At 40.3% G+C, this 20,375-nt stretch overlaps 3 protein-coding genes and 1 non-coding gene across 4 annotated transcripts; 3 read left to right on the forward strand and 1 right to left on the reverse strand.

Moving 5' to 3' along the window:
* Positions 1-5,735: 5,735 nt before the first annotated feature.
* LOC147320733 (mesenteric estrogen-dependent adipogenesis protein-like) lies at positions 5,736-7,458 on the forward strand. The gene is made up of 5 exons (XM_086307490.1): positions 5,736-6,040; positions 6,147-6,283; positions 6,527-6,642; positions 6,725-6,892; positions 6,998-7,458. Exons 1-5 carry the CDS (start codon positions 5,841-5,843, stop codon positions 7,010-7,012), a joined length of 636 nt encoding a protein of 211 aa, XP_086163616.1. The 5' UTR covers positions 5,736-5,840; the 3' UTR covers positions 7,013-7,458.
* A 5,673-nt stretch (positions 7,459-13,131) lies between these two features.
* Positions 13,132-14,777, forward strand: LOC147320734 (mesenteric estrogen-dependent adipogenesis protein-like). Its single transcript, XM_086308947.1, has 5 exons — positions 13,132-13,468; positions 13,575-13,711; positions 13,955-14,070; positions 14,153-14,320; positions 14,426-14,777. The coding sequence occupies exons 1-5, from the start codon at positions 13,269-13,271 to the stop codon at positions 14,438-14,440; spliced, it is 636 nt and encodes a 211-aa protein (XP_086165073.1). The 5' UTR covers positions 13,132-13,268; the 3' UTR covers positions 14,441-14,777.
* Positions 14,202-20,263, reverse strand: alox5ap (arachidonate 5-lipoxygenase-activating protein). Its single transcript, XM_086308948.1, has 6 exons — positions 18,792-20,263; positions 17,950-18,060; positions 17,791-17,872; positions 16,916-16,986; positions 15,167-15,248; positions 14,202-15,088 (listed from the first exon to the last, which is right to left on the reverse strand). Exons 1-6 carry the CDS (start codon positions 18,832-18,834, stop codon positions 14,926-14,928), a joined length of 552 nt encoding a protein of 183 aa, XP_086165074.1. The 5' UTR covers positions 18,835-20,263; the 3' UTR covers positions 14,202-14,925.
* Positions 19,740-19,811, forward strand: trnae-uuc (transfer RNA glutamic acid (anticodon UUC)). The gene has a single exon. It is a non-coding gene; the product is annotated as a tRNA-Glu (tRNA).
* Positions 20,264-20,375: the final 112 nt, after the last annotated feature.

Raw genomic sequence — 20,375 nt, forward strand, 5'->3', positions numbered from 1 at the left:
GGCAGTTAGTGCGGAGCTGTAGCGACCTCTAGCGGACAACAAATGAGTAGTTTGGTTTTCGATGTCTGGTATTGGATCGGATTGTTACAGAAACGGGATATAATATAAATAATTGTCTCTGGTCACAGTAAATAGGAATTCAACCTAAATTTTTGTACTATTCATGCCAATAAAGGTATGCCCTCCTAAAATCTAAGATTAACTTAAAAAAAATCAGCAGGTTTTAAAATTAGGTAAATACACATTCAGATTAACAACAACAGATGGTATATTACACTGTATTATTAATTTTATTATTACCATTATCATTATTATTATCATCCTAGGACATCACATTTTGGGGTATTTAGACCAAAATACTAAATTTTGCTCTACAAGGGCCTGATATCCACTTACGAGGACATTATACTGCTACTGTTCTATCAAAATTTTAAATGAATATCCTCATTTGTGGCTCTTATTTTTTTTAAAAACAAAAATCAGGTAAAAAAAAAAAAAATCTGGTAATTCTTTGTTTTTACATTCATCGGGCCCCAATATGCCCAAACATCAAATAGAAATTAAAAATGCATGCTGTGGAAGAGTTCAGGTCCTAGGAGGTTAATATTATTATTATTCACGTGGAAAATATTCAAGAAATTTGGCAGTCTTCTCAGGAGTGGACAACCCAGCCAGTTTCCCCCAAGGTGAATGAAAGGAAAGGGAACTGCAAGGAAACCACGATATACACCTCTGACTTCACAGGCCTCAGTTAGCATGTTAAATAATAAAGGTCATGACAGTACAGTTAAGAAAAGACTGAACAGGTATGGAAGTGCTACCAGGAAAAAGTCTCTTATGTCTCTCTAAAAAAAAGAACATGGCAGCACAGCTTAGATTTGCAAAGATGCATCTGAACAATTCACAGGATCTCTGGAATAATGTTACACAAGCCAAAGTGGAGATGTGTGGCCAAAATAGACAGCACGTTGTTTGGAAAAACAAACACAGCATATAGCACAAATCGCATACCAGCTGTGAGCACAGTGGTGGAGGGGTGATGATTTTGGCTTGTTTTGCAGCTGCGGTCGACCATGCACTCCTTTGTATACCAAAGAATCCTTGAGCTAAATGTGAGCCTGTCTGCCTGAGAGTGCAAGGTTGGCTAAAACTGCTTCTTATGGCAGGACAATGATCCCAAACACAGCAGCAAATCTAAAACCGAATGACTGAAAAAGTGTATCGAATGAGTTTAGTTTTAATCTTAATTAATACCATTGCCATTATGGCTTCTCGTGTTTGTAAATAAGTAGATCGATCCTGTTTGGGTTTTTTTTAGCATTAGCAAAGTTTTTTTTTTATTACTCTGAGTCAGAGGAACATAAAATAGGATAAGGTGCACAACAAATGCCTCTGCACTGAGTTTGTTGACATTATTTTGCAACCACCAACTGTCAAAAAAACATGCCAGCATTGATGCTAAAAAGTGATACGCTTCAAGGCATTTATGATGGGCAATTATGAACAGTTTCTGCACTGGGACTGTAAATCCTGCCACATTTAATAACGCCAGTGTAGTTTTGCTTGAATTGAGTTTCTATGTCTCATCAACAGTAGACGAGCGAGACATATGAGCTGCATGATTAAATTATATAAAAGATTACACCACAATATTTCTATTACTTGCTGTATGCCACAAAATTATGCACTCAAAATCAATAATTTAAAAAAAAATGCTCATAGAGGAAGTCATACCTTCTGTTTTCAGAGATCAGAGTTGTACCTGCTGCACATTGATATACCGTACTGATATTTCTCAGCTAATGTGAGAACCACCACATGTTATAAAATATAGTAAAAATTCACGTTTTATATTCACTCACTGACCATTTTGTTAAATACAGCACCACCACTGGCCTGAACTGTTAATGCAAGGTAGGATGGATCCATGATTTGATTTCTCGAGGCAGAAATTGAGACTAATCACTTGTTTTGGGTGATCCTGTGTGACTTTGCCTTTGTTTCCTATTCTTAGCTGACAGGAGTGACACCGGTGTGGTCTTCTGGTGTAGCTCACATCTTTTTCAAGGTTCCACATGTTGTGCATTCACAGATGCTTATCTGCATACCTTGGTTGTAATGAGTGGTCATTTGAGTTAATGTTGCCTTCTTATAAGCTCACGTGATTGGCTGATTAGATATCTGCCATTATAAGAATGAAGTATGAATAAATAAGACTGAAGCTTCTCACACTTGGAATGGGCAATGCCTCTACCTGTCCTACACAGGGAAGACAAAGTTTAGCTGCACCTAGATAATAAATAGATATAATCTAAAACAAAAGGAAGGTTCAGTGAGAAATACAACTGGAATCTAGGTCAAACCACTTTTATTTTCCAGAGTATGATAGGCTTGTTTAAAGTCTCGTCTGAGTACGTGTGGAGAAAACAGGCTGAACGTACTTTTTCTGTGGAAGCACACGCAGACTGGTGGAGACATCCAGAACAAATGAGTCAACAGGCTCCTGACCACAGAGGCTAAAAGTGAACTGCTGAGCCACAAACATTAAAGTAGGCTGGTTCTGTTGTGAAACAGCACTTCAGAGTTCTCACATTGTTTTGCAGATGGAGTGAACTGTAAAAAAAGAAAAAGAAAAAGAAAGAAATCCCAAATTGGAGAAAGCTTTAAAGAATCCAGGAACTGCAGGCCTAAGTATTGTTTATTCACAGGGATAGGCTGTATAATGTGTCACATTGTTACTCACAGACAGCAATAACGCATGAATGTGTTTGAAGTTAGGTAAAGTAATACTAAGCCCTTTTGTTCACAAAGTACACCACAGCACACATTAGGCCTGTTGATGAGAAAACATGGCAACGTGATCAGAAATTCCTGTAAGAGGAACAAAAATGCTGCACAGTAATTCTATACGTGAAAAGTGAGCGCGAGAGCCCTCGGTGCGCCTGCTCGCTGCTGAAGTCAAAGTAAACTTTATTGTCATCTCCGCTACATACAGTCCAGTATATAGAGAGACAAGACGACGAGGCTCCAGTTACAGCAGTGCAAGTAAACAAACAATATATATAAGAAGAGTAAGCAAATAAATATACACTTTAGGACTCGGGGTAAAGGGATCAATAACAATTTAAAATTTATAATTTACAGTTTGATGATTTAAAGTCTCACACACAACCCGTCGAAAGGGGAGGAGAGTCCTGCTGCTTCCAAGTAGACCACATTTCATTCATAATGTTGTAAATCCAAGCCCATTATGTATTCATGATTTGAATCCTGGATTGTGTGAAATCCTCGAAATAAACCCTAGACAAAGTGAACTAAGTTGTAGGTTTATTAGGTTATGTTGTGGTGATCCCTGAGTTGGGGGGTGGGTGTTCATACTGGAGTGTAAAATTAAAACCAATGGAAGATGGACAAGAAAAGTTCAAAGCCATCATGTCTTCAGTTTAGAAAAAAGAGAAAAGAAGAGGAGGAGAAACGAGCAAAAGATACAGGCGAGCAGATGTGTCATTGGATAATGGCAGGTCATCCTGAAACAATCAGAATCAGAATACTTTATTAATCCCTAAGGAAATAATGTAGGTTACAGTTGCTCCAAGAAGAAATGGTAAAAATACTAACAGACTAAACTCCAAACAATACATTATGTTACAGATTTTAATATTAATTAGTCGTTGTCAATTGTTGATTTGTTCTGTTGTATGATAAATTATGATGGCTGTCTGGTGGCTGTGTGTGTGTTTTATGTTAATGTACAATCCTTTGCCCAGGGTGCCAAACAGGCTAGGACCGCCACTGGGTGTTAGTGTGCAGCAAAGGCTTGTATGTGACTAGCTTCAAGTGTTTATAGCTTCTTTCTCAGTTCAATAGTCCACCTGAGGTTAATTTCAAACAGAACAAATGCTGTTTTACATGCCTTCGTGCATTTATAGAGGTCAACATAAGTAACAGCTCTGTGACATCCCTCATTCTCACCTGTATTAGTTATGTACAGTATTGTGCAAAGGTTTTGGGCCACTGTCTCTTTATATTTTGCAAAGAAAATGGGAAAATAGCGCAGTGGTTTATCGAAACATGTGCCAGCATACATGGAAATAAGATACTATATGAAAAAAAAACGGGCCTTGAAACACAACATTTTGTATAATCACCTTTATTCTTCAGCACAGGCTGAACTGTCTTAGCCAAGCTTTCTTGTAATTTCTTTAATTAGCCTTCAGGAATAGTTCTGCAGGTTTCTTAAAGTACATTCAAAACTCTACTACGAATGTTGGATGCCTTTTGTTGTGTTATCTGTCCAGATGATCCCACACTGCTTCAATAATGTTGAGGTCCAGGCTCTGGGGAGGCCAATCCATGACTGGCACTGTTAAAGTTTCTCTATCCCGGTATGCTTTTACTGCATTGGCAGTGTGTTTGGGATCATTGTCATGGTGAAAAAATGACCTTGTTGCCATTCAGATGCTTCCCAGCTGGTACTACCTGGTAGATCAAAATCTGATGACATAGAGCAAAGGGCCCAGGTCAGCCCAAAACCATGATAGAGCCTCCTCTGTGTTTTACAGATGATTGTAGAGTCTTACAGTTTACCTCTCTTCAGTTTAGATCTCTTCAATACATGTTGATGACGGTTTGATCCAAAAATGTTAAATGTCAAGTTTAATCACTTCATAAGACCTTTTGCCTCTGGTTTGCAGTCTAGTTCTTGTGTAATTTGGCACACCTTTCTCACTGTTTCACTTCCTTAAGAATGGCTTTTTGACAGGACACCAAACTGAGATATGCCAAGTTTGCAGCTAATAGCTCTTAAGCAGTCACATTGTCAAACTATGTTATGTTTAGAATTTTTCATACATTCAACTCAATACATCGGGAATAGACACCTGAGACAAAGTGTCAAAAGATACCAATTAAAAGTTGCCATTTTTTGTGCTTTAACAATCTCCTTATAACCATAAAGCCCAGAGGAGGACTGCTCGAGAGGACTCTTTAAAAAATGACATTAAGAAATAAAGAGTTAAAATAAAATAAATTAACGAACGTCTGGCTCCTTGGAAGCAAATTAAAAGCAAATGATGAGTGGCTCCAGACTGTTGCACAGTACCTTAGATAGGAGGGTTAGATTTGTGTCACCGTCAGTTGGTCAACGCCACCTTTTCTGGGAAGACGAGCTTATATCTAATTTCTGCTTGTGACTCACATTGTCAGAGGCTTAGTCTCTTTTATGTGTGTGAGCAGGTCAGCTGATAAAGTTTGGCTTTGAAATGATCTCATATCAAGCAAAATTAAAGAGAAGAGGCGTTCCTTCAAAATAATAGCATTTGTGGAAGAGGGAAGTTTCTGCTGTTTTCTTGTTCTTTATGTATTTATTTACATAAATGTAATGTGATTTAATGTATAAATTAATGACATTTGCATAACATTACATTTTAATTTAATTTAGGTTTTAATATATTGACTTGTGTGTGCTCAAATGGATTATTACATCGATATAAATGAGGAAAAAGCGGTTCTTTCCTTTTGAAAAGGTAGCACAGTTTGAGGTTTTTTAAAAAAAACAAAAAAAACATTTCTTATTTCTCCATTTCATCAACTAACAACTGCAGCTATGGATCACCACCAAAACGTGGTAACTAAAGGCTTTTATTCTGGCTCAAAGGGAGCGGAAATCATATTAGTTTGTCTCTTCAAACTTGGTGGTCGGTGGGCGTTACTAAAGGCTCAGAAGTCCATCAACTAGACCACATTACACCATTTTGCTGTTTGCCAACCCTATACAGAAGAAGAAGAAGAACTAGACCATATAAACGTCGGCAGGAGGTGAGAGAAGAAAACGTGACAGCATGCCGGTAAACAAGCAGTCGGGCAGCAGGATGAGAGTGACAGAAGTGGAGGAGTTTGTGAGAAATCCACCGCCAGGTTTCTCTGTGGAGACTCTCGGATCAGGTTACCGAGTCCGCTGCAACGAGGAGAAGAGCCTGGTGCTCATCGACGACTTCCAGTCCTGTGGGAAGAAGTTCGTTTTCCACAACTCGCTGGGAAGGTGAGAAAAGACAGAAATGCACACCCAAATGTATATTCATTTATTTATGCGTTCATATGCACAAGCAATGAATATGAAACTCTTTCTGTTTTGCTTTTGGCCACAGAAAAGTGAAAATGCACAACTTGTGGGAATACAGCAGCACGAGGAAGAGTCTGCTGTCCAAGGAGATCTATCTGCTGATTTCAGCCTGCGAAGAACAATCCTCAGTGAGCAACAAAAAGGCAGCCAGAGAACTCAGCGGTAAGTGTTTCCCTACACACAAGCTGTCATCTAACAGTAATTACACACAGTACAAAGAGCTGACAGTGGTGAAAACAACTCCGTATGTTACAGCTGTGGGCTGCTCGCTGGCACAGCTGACTCATGCAGGCCTCCAGATTTGGGTGGAGTTCACATTACAGTGAAAGCTTGCTTCTTACACCATGTTTCTGCGCAAACTCTCTCCTTTTCTGACTTTTTTACTCTTTCCTCATGAACTTTCAGTGGTGAAGCAGTATGTGGTGTGCATCGATGGCAACGAGCCGTTCACCAAGTGGCAGCTGGAGAGAGGCATGGATGGGACCATCTCTTCTGTTGCTGGAGAAAGCTACAGAGTGGATGTGAGCAGGACTTCATGGTGCTTCTGTTGCACGAGCCTCTTTTATTCAGAATCACTATATGTTACCTTTCCCTTCATTTCAGATTGACCTGACTGAAGAAATGGAGAGCTGGGCAGCAAAAAACCTCATATCTGACGACCTCATGAAGGTCAAGCCCGTGTGGAGAGACGCCTCCTTCACCCTCAAATATTATTCTGATGCTCTGTTTGACTTTCCACACTGGCTTGGCTTCAGCAAAAGAACATTTAAGGTGCGTCTCTAATTGTTCTTATCAGATCTTAAACTAAATCCATGTTTTTGAGTCTCTTTAGGTTTTTGTCTAACTTTGCTTTTCTTGCATCTGTTCTTATTACAGTTGAGAATGACATGAGCCAGCTGAGGATGAAGAACGATGCAAACTTGAGTTTAACTGTTCACTTTAACTGGAGCTTGTTTTTGCATCTTCAGTAAAATAGATGAATGGTTAAAATATCATCCTGCCAGACCGACGGCTTTCCTACCTCTAGATTTTTTAGGAGTCCAGATTTTCTGTCTGTTCAGTGGGTGGAAACTACTGACAAGGACTGAAAAAGACTTTCTGAATGTCATAAAGATTGTTTTAACACAATATGTGTATAAAACTTCTTTTGTGTGCCTGTAAATATTAATTTTTTACACGATTTTTAACTACTGTATGTACTGTAAGAAGGGTTTAAAGTAGTCAAATCTGTGCTGCTGCAAAATGAAATGCTCGTACTTTTGCACTAAAAAAAGATATTTGTTCATGACAATTGCTTGTTTGTTTTTCTTTAAAAAAGCAATAAATGCTTTAATAGCAAAAAATCTCGTATTTCAGTGCATAATGAAGAATTCCCTTTGGGTCTGTATTTTATGGTTCGGGTCTATGAACAATGATATTCCAGGTAATGGTGTGCTTCTTGTGACAATGGGACCCAAACGAAATGTAGTTGTATTTTACATTTTTTTGGCAGAGAGTTGACGTAAACAGGAATGTGTTTGATGTGTTATTTTAATGTTGTAAGACTCAGAGTTATTGCTTTGTCTCTAAAGCTCTCTGGCGACAGTCAGTTGCTTTTTCCACCGCAAAAGTAGCATTTTGATCTCTAAAAATACAAATTCTCTCTCTAGCGGGAAAGCATTTTCTAATCACCCCCTCTAATATCAGTACAACATGTCTAAAAAAATTTAGACTGCATCTATTTTGACCTGACTCCAACGCGATCGTAAGTGTTGCAGCTTTACATTAGTAAATTCTTCCGACATCCACCTGAACTTATTGTTCTGCCATGTTGGACCTGCGATATCAACATTATAGGAGGGGCTCAGGTTTTTGCTGAAGACTGTAAAAAAGTTGTACAACTAATTTCACCTAAAGCATGATAAGGTAGCAACAGGATGAGTGAGAGGTCCAGGTCAGAGGGGCTAGTTTGTGAAAGTGAGGCCCAGGAGGCACCGATCAGCTACAGCAGCTTATGAAACAAAGCTACGATTAAGGCTTCAATTGATCTCCACCCATCATTCCTGAATAGGGGAAAACTACCCTTAGAGATAAAACTCTTTGTATCAGGTTGTAAACATGTGCGATAAGGTTGTTTAGTTCAATGCAATTTTAATTATGTCACTAAATCACAACAACAGTCGTAGATATATTGGTTTACATATTGCCAGATTAAAGATGTAGATCTAAACAATGTGGTGACCCCTGGTAAATAAAGGAGCAGCCAAAAATAGACAATTGAGGCTTTTGAGATGGGAGCCTATGGGTATTGACTCCACTCCAGGAACTACAGGTTTTTGCACTTCTTTGCTGGCTTTGCTTTTCAGCAACAGATTGTAGTAACATAGTTGTCTTGTCTATCGTTTTGAAATAACTTCTCTAACCTTTTTACATATGAATATATTGTGTGTCCACACACCTTTGGACATATAATGTAAGCACCACTAAATTCAGAAGCAGGTGTGATTTTGTTCTTCTCAGAAACATACTATGATCTACAAGCAGAGAGCAAACGCTGCTCTCATCTGTTTGCCTTTATATCATAAATTAAATTCTCTGTGTGGGTGTGCAATGTTTACACTGTCCTTTACATTCATTTATGAATCAGACATGACATTAATACTAAGAAAGTGTGATAAGCATCCATGCAAATGCGACCAGAACAAGCGTAAACACAAGCTGTTATTAGCACATTTTGAGGTCACCTGCGACAAGAGCCTAGGAAACAATCACAGATCATTTACAGACAGCAGAGCTGAAATGGCTGTGACAGCAACAAAGCACGCAGATTTCTGAGTGCCTGAAACTTTTTAAGTGTTTGAGGAACAAAGATGAGAAGGAAAGTCAGGAAATGCTGACAACACTCTCTTAATACAGTGCAGTAAACAATAAAGCACGTTTGACAAAGTCGGTCTCGTGTAATAAACACATACTTCACAAGACGCGTTATTTATGTTTTTTGTCTTATAGTTTCCTTCAGTACACTCATTTATTTATTTATTTTAAATAAAACAAAAACAAAAAGACAGCAGGGATATTATACCATCAGAGATGAGCATATCTCTGTATGGTTGACGCTGTACTTCAGAGAATTTCACAAACCTTTTTCCGTGTTTGCCTTTGCTACTCAGAGACACACAGGAACCGTGGGAACAGAGCAGGAAATGGCATTCAGTAAAAGGACGGCCAAGGAGAAACGGTGACTGGCAGTAGTTGGAAAATGATTAATGACGGAAGTGTGTAAAAGTATGAATTTAGCTAAAGTAGTGCAAATGTTGTTCGCTTATCCCCAACAATACGTGCACTGTAGCCTGTGATATGTACTCAAACCAATTGGTCACCAGGTCACTTGATCCATAGCCTTTAAAAAGAGGTTATGAAGGGAGTAGCACCATTTAGGGGTCTTATCAGTGATTATTTAGATGCAATTAGTTGCAATCATTTAACAAAATATACATTTCTTGCTTGTGAAACATGAGATCTGTTGGCTTTTCTGTCTACATGATAGAAAATGTTCGGGCAAATGAAATAAAGTGTAGATGACAGGCTGATTTTTTCCCCTATTTTTTGTCTTTTCATTCAAGATTGAGCCATTATCCATCCATTCCCTCTATTTATCCTCATTAGGCTTGCAGGGGACGGGGCTGGAGCCTATCCCAGCTACTACAGGGCAATACTGGACAGGTGTTACTCTCATGTCTGCCTCTGTGACGCAGAAAGCAGACATGAGCCATTAGGTGAGTTAGAAATATTAGAGATAACTTTGTGTCTGCTGCAGTGTACCTGTGAAAACTCATGTAATGGATGATGTGTGGAACATCAGGTATTATTGTCATACTGTAACTATTCACTGTTCGTTACAGATGAATTTGATAACTATGCCTGCTGTCTCAGAGACTTCACATTTTCTGCATGATGATGGAGAGTCCTTATTTCTTCTACCAGCACTGTATGTGTTTATTTTTTGCTTTTATGAAGAATTATAACATTTTTGTGTGTTTCTTGTCTCTGATCACATATTTTTACTTTGATTTTGGTGTTTCTTTTTCCATTTCCTCTTTTATTAGATTTCATTTATAAATGGTAAATGGCCTGCATTTGTATAGCGCTTTTCTAGTCCATAGGACCCCAAAGCGCTTCACACTACATTCAGTCATTCACCCATTCACACACACATTCACACACACATTCACACACACATTCACACACTGGCGATGGCAAGCTACATTGTAGCCACAGCTGCCCTGGGGCGCACTGACATAAGTGTATAAGCCTCTGGAGTGTTAAAGTCTCTCCTACAGAACAACATTTGATCATTTAATGCACTGAACTAACTGAGCTCTCACTTTGCTGGGTAAATGTTTTGTCTACAGAATGCAATGGAAAACATAAAAAATAATGAAAACCTATTTCCAAAACACTGCTGTCAGATATTCTGATTTTTTTAATGAACAGTTTAATACAAATAATCAGTTAACAGCAATAAAAAGAGATGAACCAATGTCTGCTTCCTTTCAAACAGAGACAAAAAAATCACTTGCCAAAATTGCTTTAAACTCCTGAATTTATCAAGATCAAGTGAGTGCTTTGATCCAGTCTGCCTCACACTGTCCCCCAGTGGGTGCATTTGACCCCAGCAGTGAGAGCCCGCTCAGAGTTCGCCTCCCCACCTTACCAGGTAAATCAAAATCGATATTGGCAGCATAGCGGTGAGGTGGTTAGCACTGTGACTCTCTCAATGCATGTTAGCGTAACTAGTTATTTCTAAAGTGGCTCAAGTTTGAACAGAGACTGGAGCCTGTGCAGGAATGGCAAAACATGAGCGATATGTGATTTGTAAATGTGATCTGAAGTTAAATAAAGCAACAATATAACCACTTGCTCATAGAGACAAACAAAGCTTGAGCACAGGGCCTGCAACGTGATAAGAAATTCCCATAAGTGGGGCAGGGTGTTGGAATGAAGCAGACACACAGGTTGCAGGTTATTCATTAACCACCAATGTTTTAAAATGCTCTGCGTTGTCACCGAGTCTCTGTTTGTGCAGGCGTACTCCTGCATATGTATGTAGGTCATTTGATAAAAGCTGATCCATCATGCTCTACTCTACTAAATGGAAAGTAAACAAAAGTGAATTCAAAATAACAGCACAAGGACTCATATTTTCTCAGTTAACCTATATATGACGGCCAGACCACAGTGAAACTCCCGTTTCTGACAGTGTACCGAAGTTTAACTACACACTGAATCCCCCAGATATCTTTTAATAATTTAAAAAGTACAACTTCAACACACCAAGTTTCACTTTTTCGACACGCTGAAAAAACGCTGCTGTAGTAAATGTAATAAATTTGTCCACATGACTCTCATAAAGTATAAGTAATAGGTCTATAAAATACAGGAGAGATTGCAAACTGATCAGAATGTCCTGTAATAAAAAAACAATTATGAGGGGTTTTTTTTGTTACTGTGGGCCCACTATGAAAACATCACACGCACCCACACACACGCATTTTCACTTTAGATAGTGAAAAACCAGAAATACATTTTCCAAAGCTTCAGTGGGCCAGATTCAATTCTAGCCCCGGTGCTCTATGTTTAACACCCCTTGGGCTATGATTAATTGCTTGACCTATTTTACAAAACACAATTAGAAAACAATTCTAATAAAAACGGATCAAATTAATTTCAAGCGCGACGTCTTCATCGTGTTTTATTTCGCCAACAGTTCAAACCACGTTATTCCCTCTAAACATTCACAGATAGACGTATAATCATATTTAATTAATCGTGTACAGACACTGCATTTTTATGATACATTTCAGCTGCAATTATGCAAAATTCGTCCGTTAGTCGAACCTCGGATACAGGAGGAACAATGCGGTTTTCGTCCTGGTCGCGGAACACTGGACCAGCTCTTTATCCTCTCCAGGATACTTGAGGGTGCATGGGAGCTTGCCCAACCAGTCTACATGTGTTTTGTGGACTTGGAGAAGGCATTCGACCGTGTCCCTCGGGGTGTCCTGTGGGAGGTGTTGCGGGAATATGGGGTGTCTGGCCCATTGCTACGGGCCATTCGATCCCTATACAACCGTTGCAAGAGGGAAAAGGGTGGAGTGCCCACTCCGGGTCGGGGATGAGTTCCTGCCCCAAGTGGAGGAGTTCAAGTATCTCGGGGTCTTGTTCGCGAGTGATGGGAGAAGGGAGCCGGAGATCGACAGACGGATTGGGGCTGCAGCTGCAGTAATGCGGACGCTGCACCGGTCCGTCGTGGTGAAGAGGGAGCTGAGTGTAAAAGCGAAGCTCTCAATTTACCGGTCGATCTACGTCCCTACCCTCACCTATGGCCACGAGCTGTGGGTAGTGACCGAAAGAACGAGATCGCGGATACAAGCGGCAGAAATGAGCTTCCTCCGAAGGGTGGCTGGCCTCTCCCTTAGAGATAGGGTGAGAAGTTCGGCCATCCGGGAGGGGCTCAGAGTAGAGCAGCTGCTGCTCCACATCGAAAGGAGCCAGCTGAGGTGGTTCGGGCACCTGACAAGGATGCCCCCTGGGCGCCTCCTGGGTGAGGTGTTCCAGGCATGTCCCACCGGGAGGAGGCCCCGGGGCAGACCCAGGACACGCTGGAGAGATTATATCTCTCGGCTGGCCTGGGAACGCCTTGGTATTCCCCCGGATAAGCTGGAGGAGGTGGCTGGGGAGAGGGAGGTCTGGGCCTCTTTGCTTAGGCTGCTGCCCCCGCGACCCGGCCCCGGACAAAGTGGATGAGGATGGATGGATGGATTATGCAAAATCTTCCTTCTTCTTCAATCTTTCCTTCTGAGAAGCTGGAATCGGCCGCTGGCGTCTTTGAACAGGATGAGTTAAAAGGTTGAATCACCTGATCAAGCAGCTATGGATCACCTCCATAGCGCGGTAACTAAAGGCTTTTATTTTGGCTCAAAGGGAGCGGAAATCATATCAGTTCATCTCTTTAGACTTGGTGGTCGGTGGGCGTTACTAAAGGCTCAGAAGTCCATCAACTAGACCACATTACACCATTTTGCTGTTTGCCAACCCTATACAGAAGAAGAAGAAGAACTAGACCACATAAACGTCGGCAGGAGGTGAGAGAAGAAAACGTGACAGCATGCCGGTAAACAAGCAGTCGGGCAGCAGGATGAGAGTGACAGAAGTGGAGGAGTTTGTGAGGAATCCACCGCCAGGTTTCTCTGTGGAGACTCTCGGATCGGGTTACCGAGTCCGCTGCAACGAGGAGAAGAGCCTGGTGCTCATCGACGACTTCCAGTCCTGCGGGAAGAAGTTCGTTTTCCACAACTCGCTGGGAAGGTGAGAAAAGACAGAAATGCACACCCAAATGTATATTCATTTATTTATGCGTTCATATGCACAAGCAATGAATATGAAACTCTTTCTGTTTTGCTTTTGGCCACAGAAAAGTGAAAATGCACAACTTGTGGGAATACAGCAGCACGAGGAAGAGTCTGCTGTCCAAGGAGATCTATCTGCTGATTTCAGCCTGCGAAGAACAATCCTCAGTGAGCAACAAAAAGGCAGCCAGAGAACTCAGCGGTAAGTGTTTCCCTACACACAAGCTGTCATCTAACAGTAATTACACACAGTACAAAGAGCTGACAGTGGTGAAAACAACTCCGTATGTTACAGCTGTGGGCTGCTCGCTGGCACAGCTGACTCATGCAGGCCTCCAGATTTGGGTGGAGTTCACATTACAGTGAAAGCTTGCTTCTTACACCATGTTTCTGCGCAAACTCTCTCCTTTTCTGACTTTTTTACTCTTTCCTCATGAACTTTCAGTGGTGAAGCAGTATGTGGTGTGCATCGATGGCAACGAGCCGTTCACCAAGTGGCAGCTGGAGAGAGGCATGGATGGGACCATCTCTTCTGTTGCTGGAGAAAGCTACAGAGTGGATGTGAGCAGGACTTCATGGTGCTTCTGTTGCACGAGCCTCTTTTATTCAGAATCACTATATGTTACCTTTCCCTTCATTTCAGATTGACCTGACTGAAGAAATGGAGAGCTGGGCAGCAAAAAACCTCATATCTGACAACCTCATGAAGGTCAAGCCCGTGTGGAGAGACGCCTCCTTCACCCTCAAATATTATTCTGATGCTCTGTTTGACTTTCCACACTGGCTTGGCTTCAGCAAAAGAACATTTAAGGTGCGTCTCTAATTGTTCTTATCAGATCTTAAACTAAATCCATGTTTTTGAGTCTCTTTAGGTTTTTGTCTAACTTTGCTTTTCTTGCATCTGTTCTTATTACAGTTGAGAATGACATGAGCCAGCTGAGGATGAAGAACGATGCAAACTTGAGTTTAACTGTTCACTTTAACTGGAGCTTGTTTTTGCATCTTCAGTAAAATAGATGAATGGTTGAAATATCATCCTGCCAGACTGACGCCTTTCCTCTGGAGATTTTAGGATCTGAGTCCAGAATTTCTGTCTGTTCAGTGGGTGGAAACTACTGACAAGGACTGAAAAAGACTTTCTGAATGTCATAAAGGTCGTTTTGTGTGTGCAAATATTTGTTTTTACATGATTTTTAATTGTTGTTTTGTTTGAGAGGTTTTATAGTGATCAAATTTGTGCTGCTGCACAATAAAATGTTTACAGATTTTGTAATGTCAAATCAATATTTGTTTGTGAGAATTCTTTTATTATTTTTCCAAAAAAATGCAATGAATCTATTAAACAGTGTTTTTTAATGCAACAGAGATCCAGGAGCTAAATTATTCATGTGGAAAGGTTACATGACACAAACTCATTTAAGGGATAAGCAGAAGAGCAGTTGCAGCGTTAGTGATGGTTTCCACATATTCTTTATAGTCGCTGCCGTAGAGGCGCACCAGCAGGTAGTTGGCAATGCCAATGACACACATCAGGGAAAGGAAGGTGATGACCCGTTTTCCAAACAGGTAACCTGGGGTGCTGTACAGATGTGAAAAATTAATGCGATACTGCTTCTAAACACATAGAATACATGCTACTGGGTCTGTAGGAATTTACCTTTGAGAGGTTTGTCCCAAGTATCCAACAAAGTACTTCTGCCTGACGACGAGATAGATGATCCCAGCGAAAGCAGCGGGAGCTTCAAACAGAGGACAGAAAAAGATTCTGTATCTGGTTTCATAATACGCTGTGGGTCTTATATGGTTTAGGTCTTTTTCCACTTAGTCAATCTCGACTCTGTGGCACAAACAGTAATATTTCAGCTAATAGTGTGCTTCATTCTTGTGACATCTGCACCCAAACAGAGCGTAGGCCCATTTTGCATTTTACTGGAGAGAGCTCATAAGTACAAAACACCCTGACCAACTCACACTGCACGCACTGTTTTCGAGGAAAAATCCAGTTATCCAATCCTATACTATTGAATGTTGCGGATCGCCCCGTGCGAGGGGCTGCATGGCGCTAATGCGTTAACGATCGTGCTAACGCGTTGACGTTGTGCAGCGCTTGCACAGGGCGATCCGCAGTAACTCGCTAACGGAGATTTCCCGTGTTAATGCGGTTATGGCGTTAACGTCATTTTAACGAGATTAATGCTGACAGCACTAATGATAAGGTATTTTAGGTAAGGTCAGGCAATACAGAGAAACAGGCCAACAAGTAAAGAGAAAAGTTTAGTGGTCAGACGAGAGATAAAATAAGCTATTTGCTCGCAATGGCAAAAGGTCAAACATGGTGGTGGTAGCATCACGCTCTGAGGGTGTTTTGCCTCCAGCAGTACTGGTATATTTCACAAAGTGGATGGAATAATGAAAAAGAAGGATTACATCCAAATTCTTGAACGTCATCTTAAATCAGCAGCAAGACGGTTAAAACTTGTTGAAACACAGTTGTTGAAAAACTGTTAGGTGTTTGAACAGGACAACGATAACAAACACACATCGAAACTGATTTCGATGTGTGTTTGCTAAATGGCTAACATTGAACAGGCTAACAGCCCTGACCTCAACCCTATACCCTAAGCCAGGACGGTGCCAGGAAATCAGCCAATTTAAATGCAATCTACCAATCCTTCCAACAAGACTTGTCAAATATCCAACCAGAGTTATTCCAGAAGGTTCTTGATGGCTACCAAAAGCATCTGGTTGAGGTCCAAATTACTAACATTAACATTTAGTTAAATTTTAGTGGGGTATATATTGGAGTTTGTATCTAAACTTTTGACCATGTGTGGATTACAAAGAATCCAAAATAAATTCAAACAAATCACTACACACAGAAAAAAGAACAGTTGAAAGAAATCATTAAAAGCTCCAAATTAGCATGACATTCATTCCCATGATGAGTTGATGTAAACTCTGGACCACAACTCTGGCTTGAACCACAGGTTGGTATTTTAAGCTCCCAGTCTGCTGACATGGGAATATATGGACTCCATATATTCCCATGTCAGCAGACTGGACTCCATATTATGGAGACTAACTTGCTGTTGGATCCAGCCTCAAGTAGCCACTAGAGGAACTGCATTTTATGTCAGCACTTGTGCTTGCGCTTTATTTTATTTTATCGGTTTGGCCTAAAGCTTATCCTTAAATTGTAGCAGCATGATCCACAGAAGGTTAATGTCAGTAAAGTCATGTGCAGATCTGACTTTCTACCTTTGAAAAACAGCAGCGTTTCAGGCATATTGGATTGTGTTGTGTTGTATTGTACAAGGAGAGAACAAACACTTTTCTAAATGTTTGCTTTTGTTTCCTGTGTGGGTGTGCACTGTTTACAGCCTCCTTTACATTCATGAATGATTACCTTGACTGAGACACAGACCAGCACACCACATTACTGCCAAGAAAGTGGGGTAAGCATCCATGCAGTTGCGACTAGAGAAGAAGTTTAAACAAAAGCTGTTATTAGCACATTTCAAGGCAAGTGTGAAGAAACTATGAAGCAATGGCAGATTAGTTAAAGGCAGAAGAACTGGAACGCCTGAGTCCCAAAATCTAGCATTTTGTGAGGTTTTTGTTGTAATTGTTGTGGAAGACACTTTGAAATGATAGTTTCCAAATTACCAAGTACTTCACAAAGGTTGAAGCATAGTTTATTAAAAACAACAATTTGCTTTACTATTTTTCTGCTTCTTTGTAAAGGAATGAATTAGCATGTTGAAGATCAATCAAACAAACTTCTTGACATGTCATTGCAACTGTATAGATGGAACAGATATATGAGAGGTTGGCCTTAAATCAGGGGTGTCGAACTCCAGGCCTCGAGGTCCTGCAGGTTTTAGATCTCACCCTGGGTCAACACACCTGAATCAAGTGATCAGTTCATTACCAGGCCTCTGGAGAACTTCAGGACATGTTGAGGAGGTAATTTATCCATTTAAATCAGCTGTGTTGGATCAAGGAAACATCTAAAACCTGCAGGGCACTGGCCCTCGAGGCCTGGAGTTCAACACATCATTGTTATTTCACCATCAAGTATTCAAATAAGGTCAGCGCCAGCCAGCTCTTTCCCCAACCGGGGAGGATTCAAGCAAATGAGGACTGCCTCTGGATAGAGTTAACATTTGGTGGATTATGAGGCCGAATGGAAAGCCTATTAGGAAACAAATGTGATATTGTTTCAGTTCGCTGGTATTGATGTTGCAATAGAGAACTAATTGTTGAAGAAAGAGCACTCACTTGGCACAAGACACTCGCTCAAAAGCTGATGTGCGGGTATTATGGTTCTTGCATTCCCTCTCCACCTTCTGTGCGAAAAAAGCTTAAAAACAGAGAGTCAAGATTAAGCATTTGTGATGTGAGCGATACATTTCCAGTCACTGGGTTAGAGTTTCTCACCATTCTGAAGCACGCTGACAAGAGTGACGATGACCAGGAGGTAGATGTTTTCCACCACTTTGTTGGAGTCCATGATTATCCTGTGAGCTTTAGGAGCAGGTGTTTGCTGGGCTGAAAGAGACAAAGATTGTCTTTCACATCCAAACAGGCGTATTTAAAGTCAGTAGCAAATCATAAACCTGATCTCTCCCTTCATGACATCATGTTGTCCCATCCCACATACACACTTGTTTGTGGCTTCCCCTTTATGTAAATGATGCTCTGGTTTAATACAGAGGGCTGCAAACAACTTTGCTGCTACTTCCTCTGTGTGCTTGTGTAAGACCGGATTGCATGTAAAGGCCTGGCTTGATGTTTTGCAAAATTATTTGCATCACTATTACGCTATGTGTCACCTCTCATTACTCCCAGTAATTATATACATGAGTAGTGTTATGAACAGACACTTAAAGTATTTCTGGCAATAAATAATCAAGACCATGTATGGAGAATGTGTCAACATATACAACACAGTGCAAAAGGTTTGATTTAACCCTCGTTTCTTTATATTTTGCCTCAAAAGAGACAGACTTTCTATATACATTTGTTGTTATTTATATTATTTTAAAATAGTATATTTTGGTACTTTGTCATTTGTTCCAGTTTCTTTAGTTAAATGTATGAAACATGTCAAAGATGACACAGTTTGGCATACATAACATTTTATTTTTGTACCAAGAAGGTGATTCCCAAGGAGCTGTTAGCTGAAAACTTAGCATTTTACAGCACAGTGTGCAAGTAGAGGACAAATTTACAACAGGTGAACAGTATGTGAAACTGTCAAAAAAAGAAGAAAAATCCACCTGACACAGCACCGAGAGATGCATTTAGCCCTTCATGATCCATTCACGACCCATTGTCTTCAATGAAGTTTCATCAGAAATGGTTTCAGTGGAAGGGAGGCTGTCAAGACATGGCAATAACAACACACAAGAGCTTTGAATGTCCTTCGGGAAGACTTCTGAGTTATTCCTGAAGGCTACTTTACGAAAGTTTGTCGAAAAGAGTTCAGGATGTGTTGAAGAATAAAGTTTGTTGGAATTGTACAAACTCTTTTTTGCCTTATATATAGTAATTCCGAGTATGTTTGCAGATGTTTCAATTAATTGCCGACCTATTTTCTAGTTTCCTAGAAAAACGTCAATTACAGCATACTGTATAACACAACATCCATTTAAAATGAAGGTACCACCCCCAGAAACAATGTAATCATTTTTTATCCTACAAGAGTAAAAGTAGAGTAAAAATAGAGCTGGCTTATTCTTATTCTGATTTGACCCACTTACAGTCAAATAGCACCTGCGTGCGCCTTTCAAAGGAAATGCAACGTCCTCGCTGATTTTTTTAAATCTCTTTTCAAAACTTTATACTGAATGACTTTGATGCATTCTCGTATCGACTAAATCCAAATAAAGACGTCCTCCGCCCTACAAAACCCCAAACCCGAAGATATCCAGAGACTAATGTCGTTCTTAATTAAAAAATGTTTTTGCACACCTCTTCCTAACACCTACAGTGTAACACCGAACATGTTTATAATGCCTTTGGTTTACAAACACCAGTGAAGATGAGCTGGACTAAGGAGCTAGCTTAAAACATGCTGTTCGGTGTCAGCTGTCGGGGAACTAATCGCTAACGTTAAAGTTATTTTAGGAACGTCATGTCGCCAGGAACAAAAGTACCATTATCATCTCCTGATTCGTTTGCTATCCATTTGTCATATACATATGATGATGATTCTTGGCCGCAAATCCCATATGGTCTAGCGGTTAGGATTCCTGGTTTTCACCCAGGCGGCCCGGGTTCGACTCCCGGTATGGGAACGCCCTTTTTCCTCGAGTTTATTCTTTTTGTTTTTTTACATATCGTCACGTAAGCAGACGCAGGGTGCTTTATATAAAAACTTCACCCTACAAAACGACAGGACCACACACGCAGACAGCTTTCCTTTAATAAGTGCTTAATTTTAAATTTCCTCACCAATAAATGACACAACCAAAGGGTTGCCAATGCTAATGCTGTATCTTATTTAAAGCTTATCACCTGGCTGTGTAAAACATGCACCCAATAAACAGTTCTGAAACAAAGCTGCAGCCACCAAATGCAAATTATTTGTGGCTGGTAGTAAATTTACCCGCTACCAACCAGCATTTCCTGAGATTCTCTTGCGAATATGGTATATCATTAAATTGTTTATTGTTAAAAACAACAAGTGTGCAGTATGGTACTCAACCAATAACTGGGTACTTGAATGACCTGAAACCAGCCCATTTGACATTTAATACTAAAGTTTTAAGTAACTAAAGTTGAAAAATCTGAACATAAATATTTTATTTATCAAACAGGAAGCTAGTTGGAGGTTATGGTTATGTCCTGCCCCTTCCTTT

Source organism: Aulonocara sp. 'chitande type north' Nkhata Bay, linkage group LG10 (assembly GCF_057382095.1).
Source record: "Aulonocara sp. 'chitande type north' Nkhata Bay isolate Kocher_YH1m ecotype deep benthic linkage group LG10, A_spYH_male_GT1.1, whole genome shotgun sequence".
In the NCBI taxonomy this organism is placed as follows: Eukaryota; Metazoa; Chordata; class Actinopteri; order Cichliformes; family Cichlidae; genus Aulonocara; species Aulonocara sp. 'chitande type north' Nkhata Bay.

Bases quoted from the DNA above. Each gene is read 5' to 3' on its own strand.
- LOC147320734 (XM_086308947.1), top strand. From the start codon at position 13,269: ATGCCGGTAAACAAGCAGTCGGGCAGCAGGATGAGAGTGACAGAAGTG. The intron at 13,712-13,954 runs GTAAGTGTTTCC...ATGAACTTTCAG, and splicing joins GGCAGCCAGAGAACTCAGCG to TGGTGAAGCAGTATGTGGTG. The intron at 14,071-14,152 runs GTGAGCAGGACT...CCTTCATTTCAG, and splicing joins GAGAAAGCTACAGAGTGGAT to ATTGACCTGACTGAAGAAAT.
- LOC147320733 (XM_086307490.1), top strand. From the start codon at position 5,841: ATGCCGGTAAACAAGCAGTCGGGCAGCAGGATGAGAGTGACAGAAGTG. The intron at 6,041-6,146 runs GTGAGAAAAGAC...TTTTGGCCACAG, and splicing joins TTCCACAACTCGCTGGGAAG to AAAAGTGAAAATGCACAACT. The intron at 6,643-6,724 runs GTGAGCAGGACT...CCTTCATTTCAG, and splicing joins GAGAAAGCTACAGAGTGGAT to ATTGACCTGACTGAAGAAAT.
- alox5ap (XM_086308948.1), bottom strand. From the start codon at position 18,834: ATGGATCATGAAGGGCTAAATGCATCTCTCGGTGCTGTGTCAG. The intron at 16,987-17,790 runs GTGAGTGCTCTT...CTTCTTCTCTAG, and splicing joins GAGCGAGTGTCTTGTGCCAA to TCGCAACTGCATGGATGCTT. The intron at 15,089-15,166 runs GTAAATTCCTAC...ACATCTGTACAG, and splicing joins TTGGGACAAACCTCTCAAAG to CACCCCAGGTTACCTGTTTG.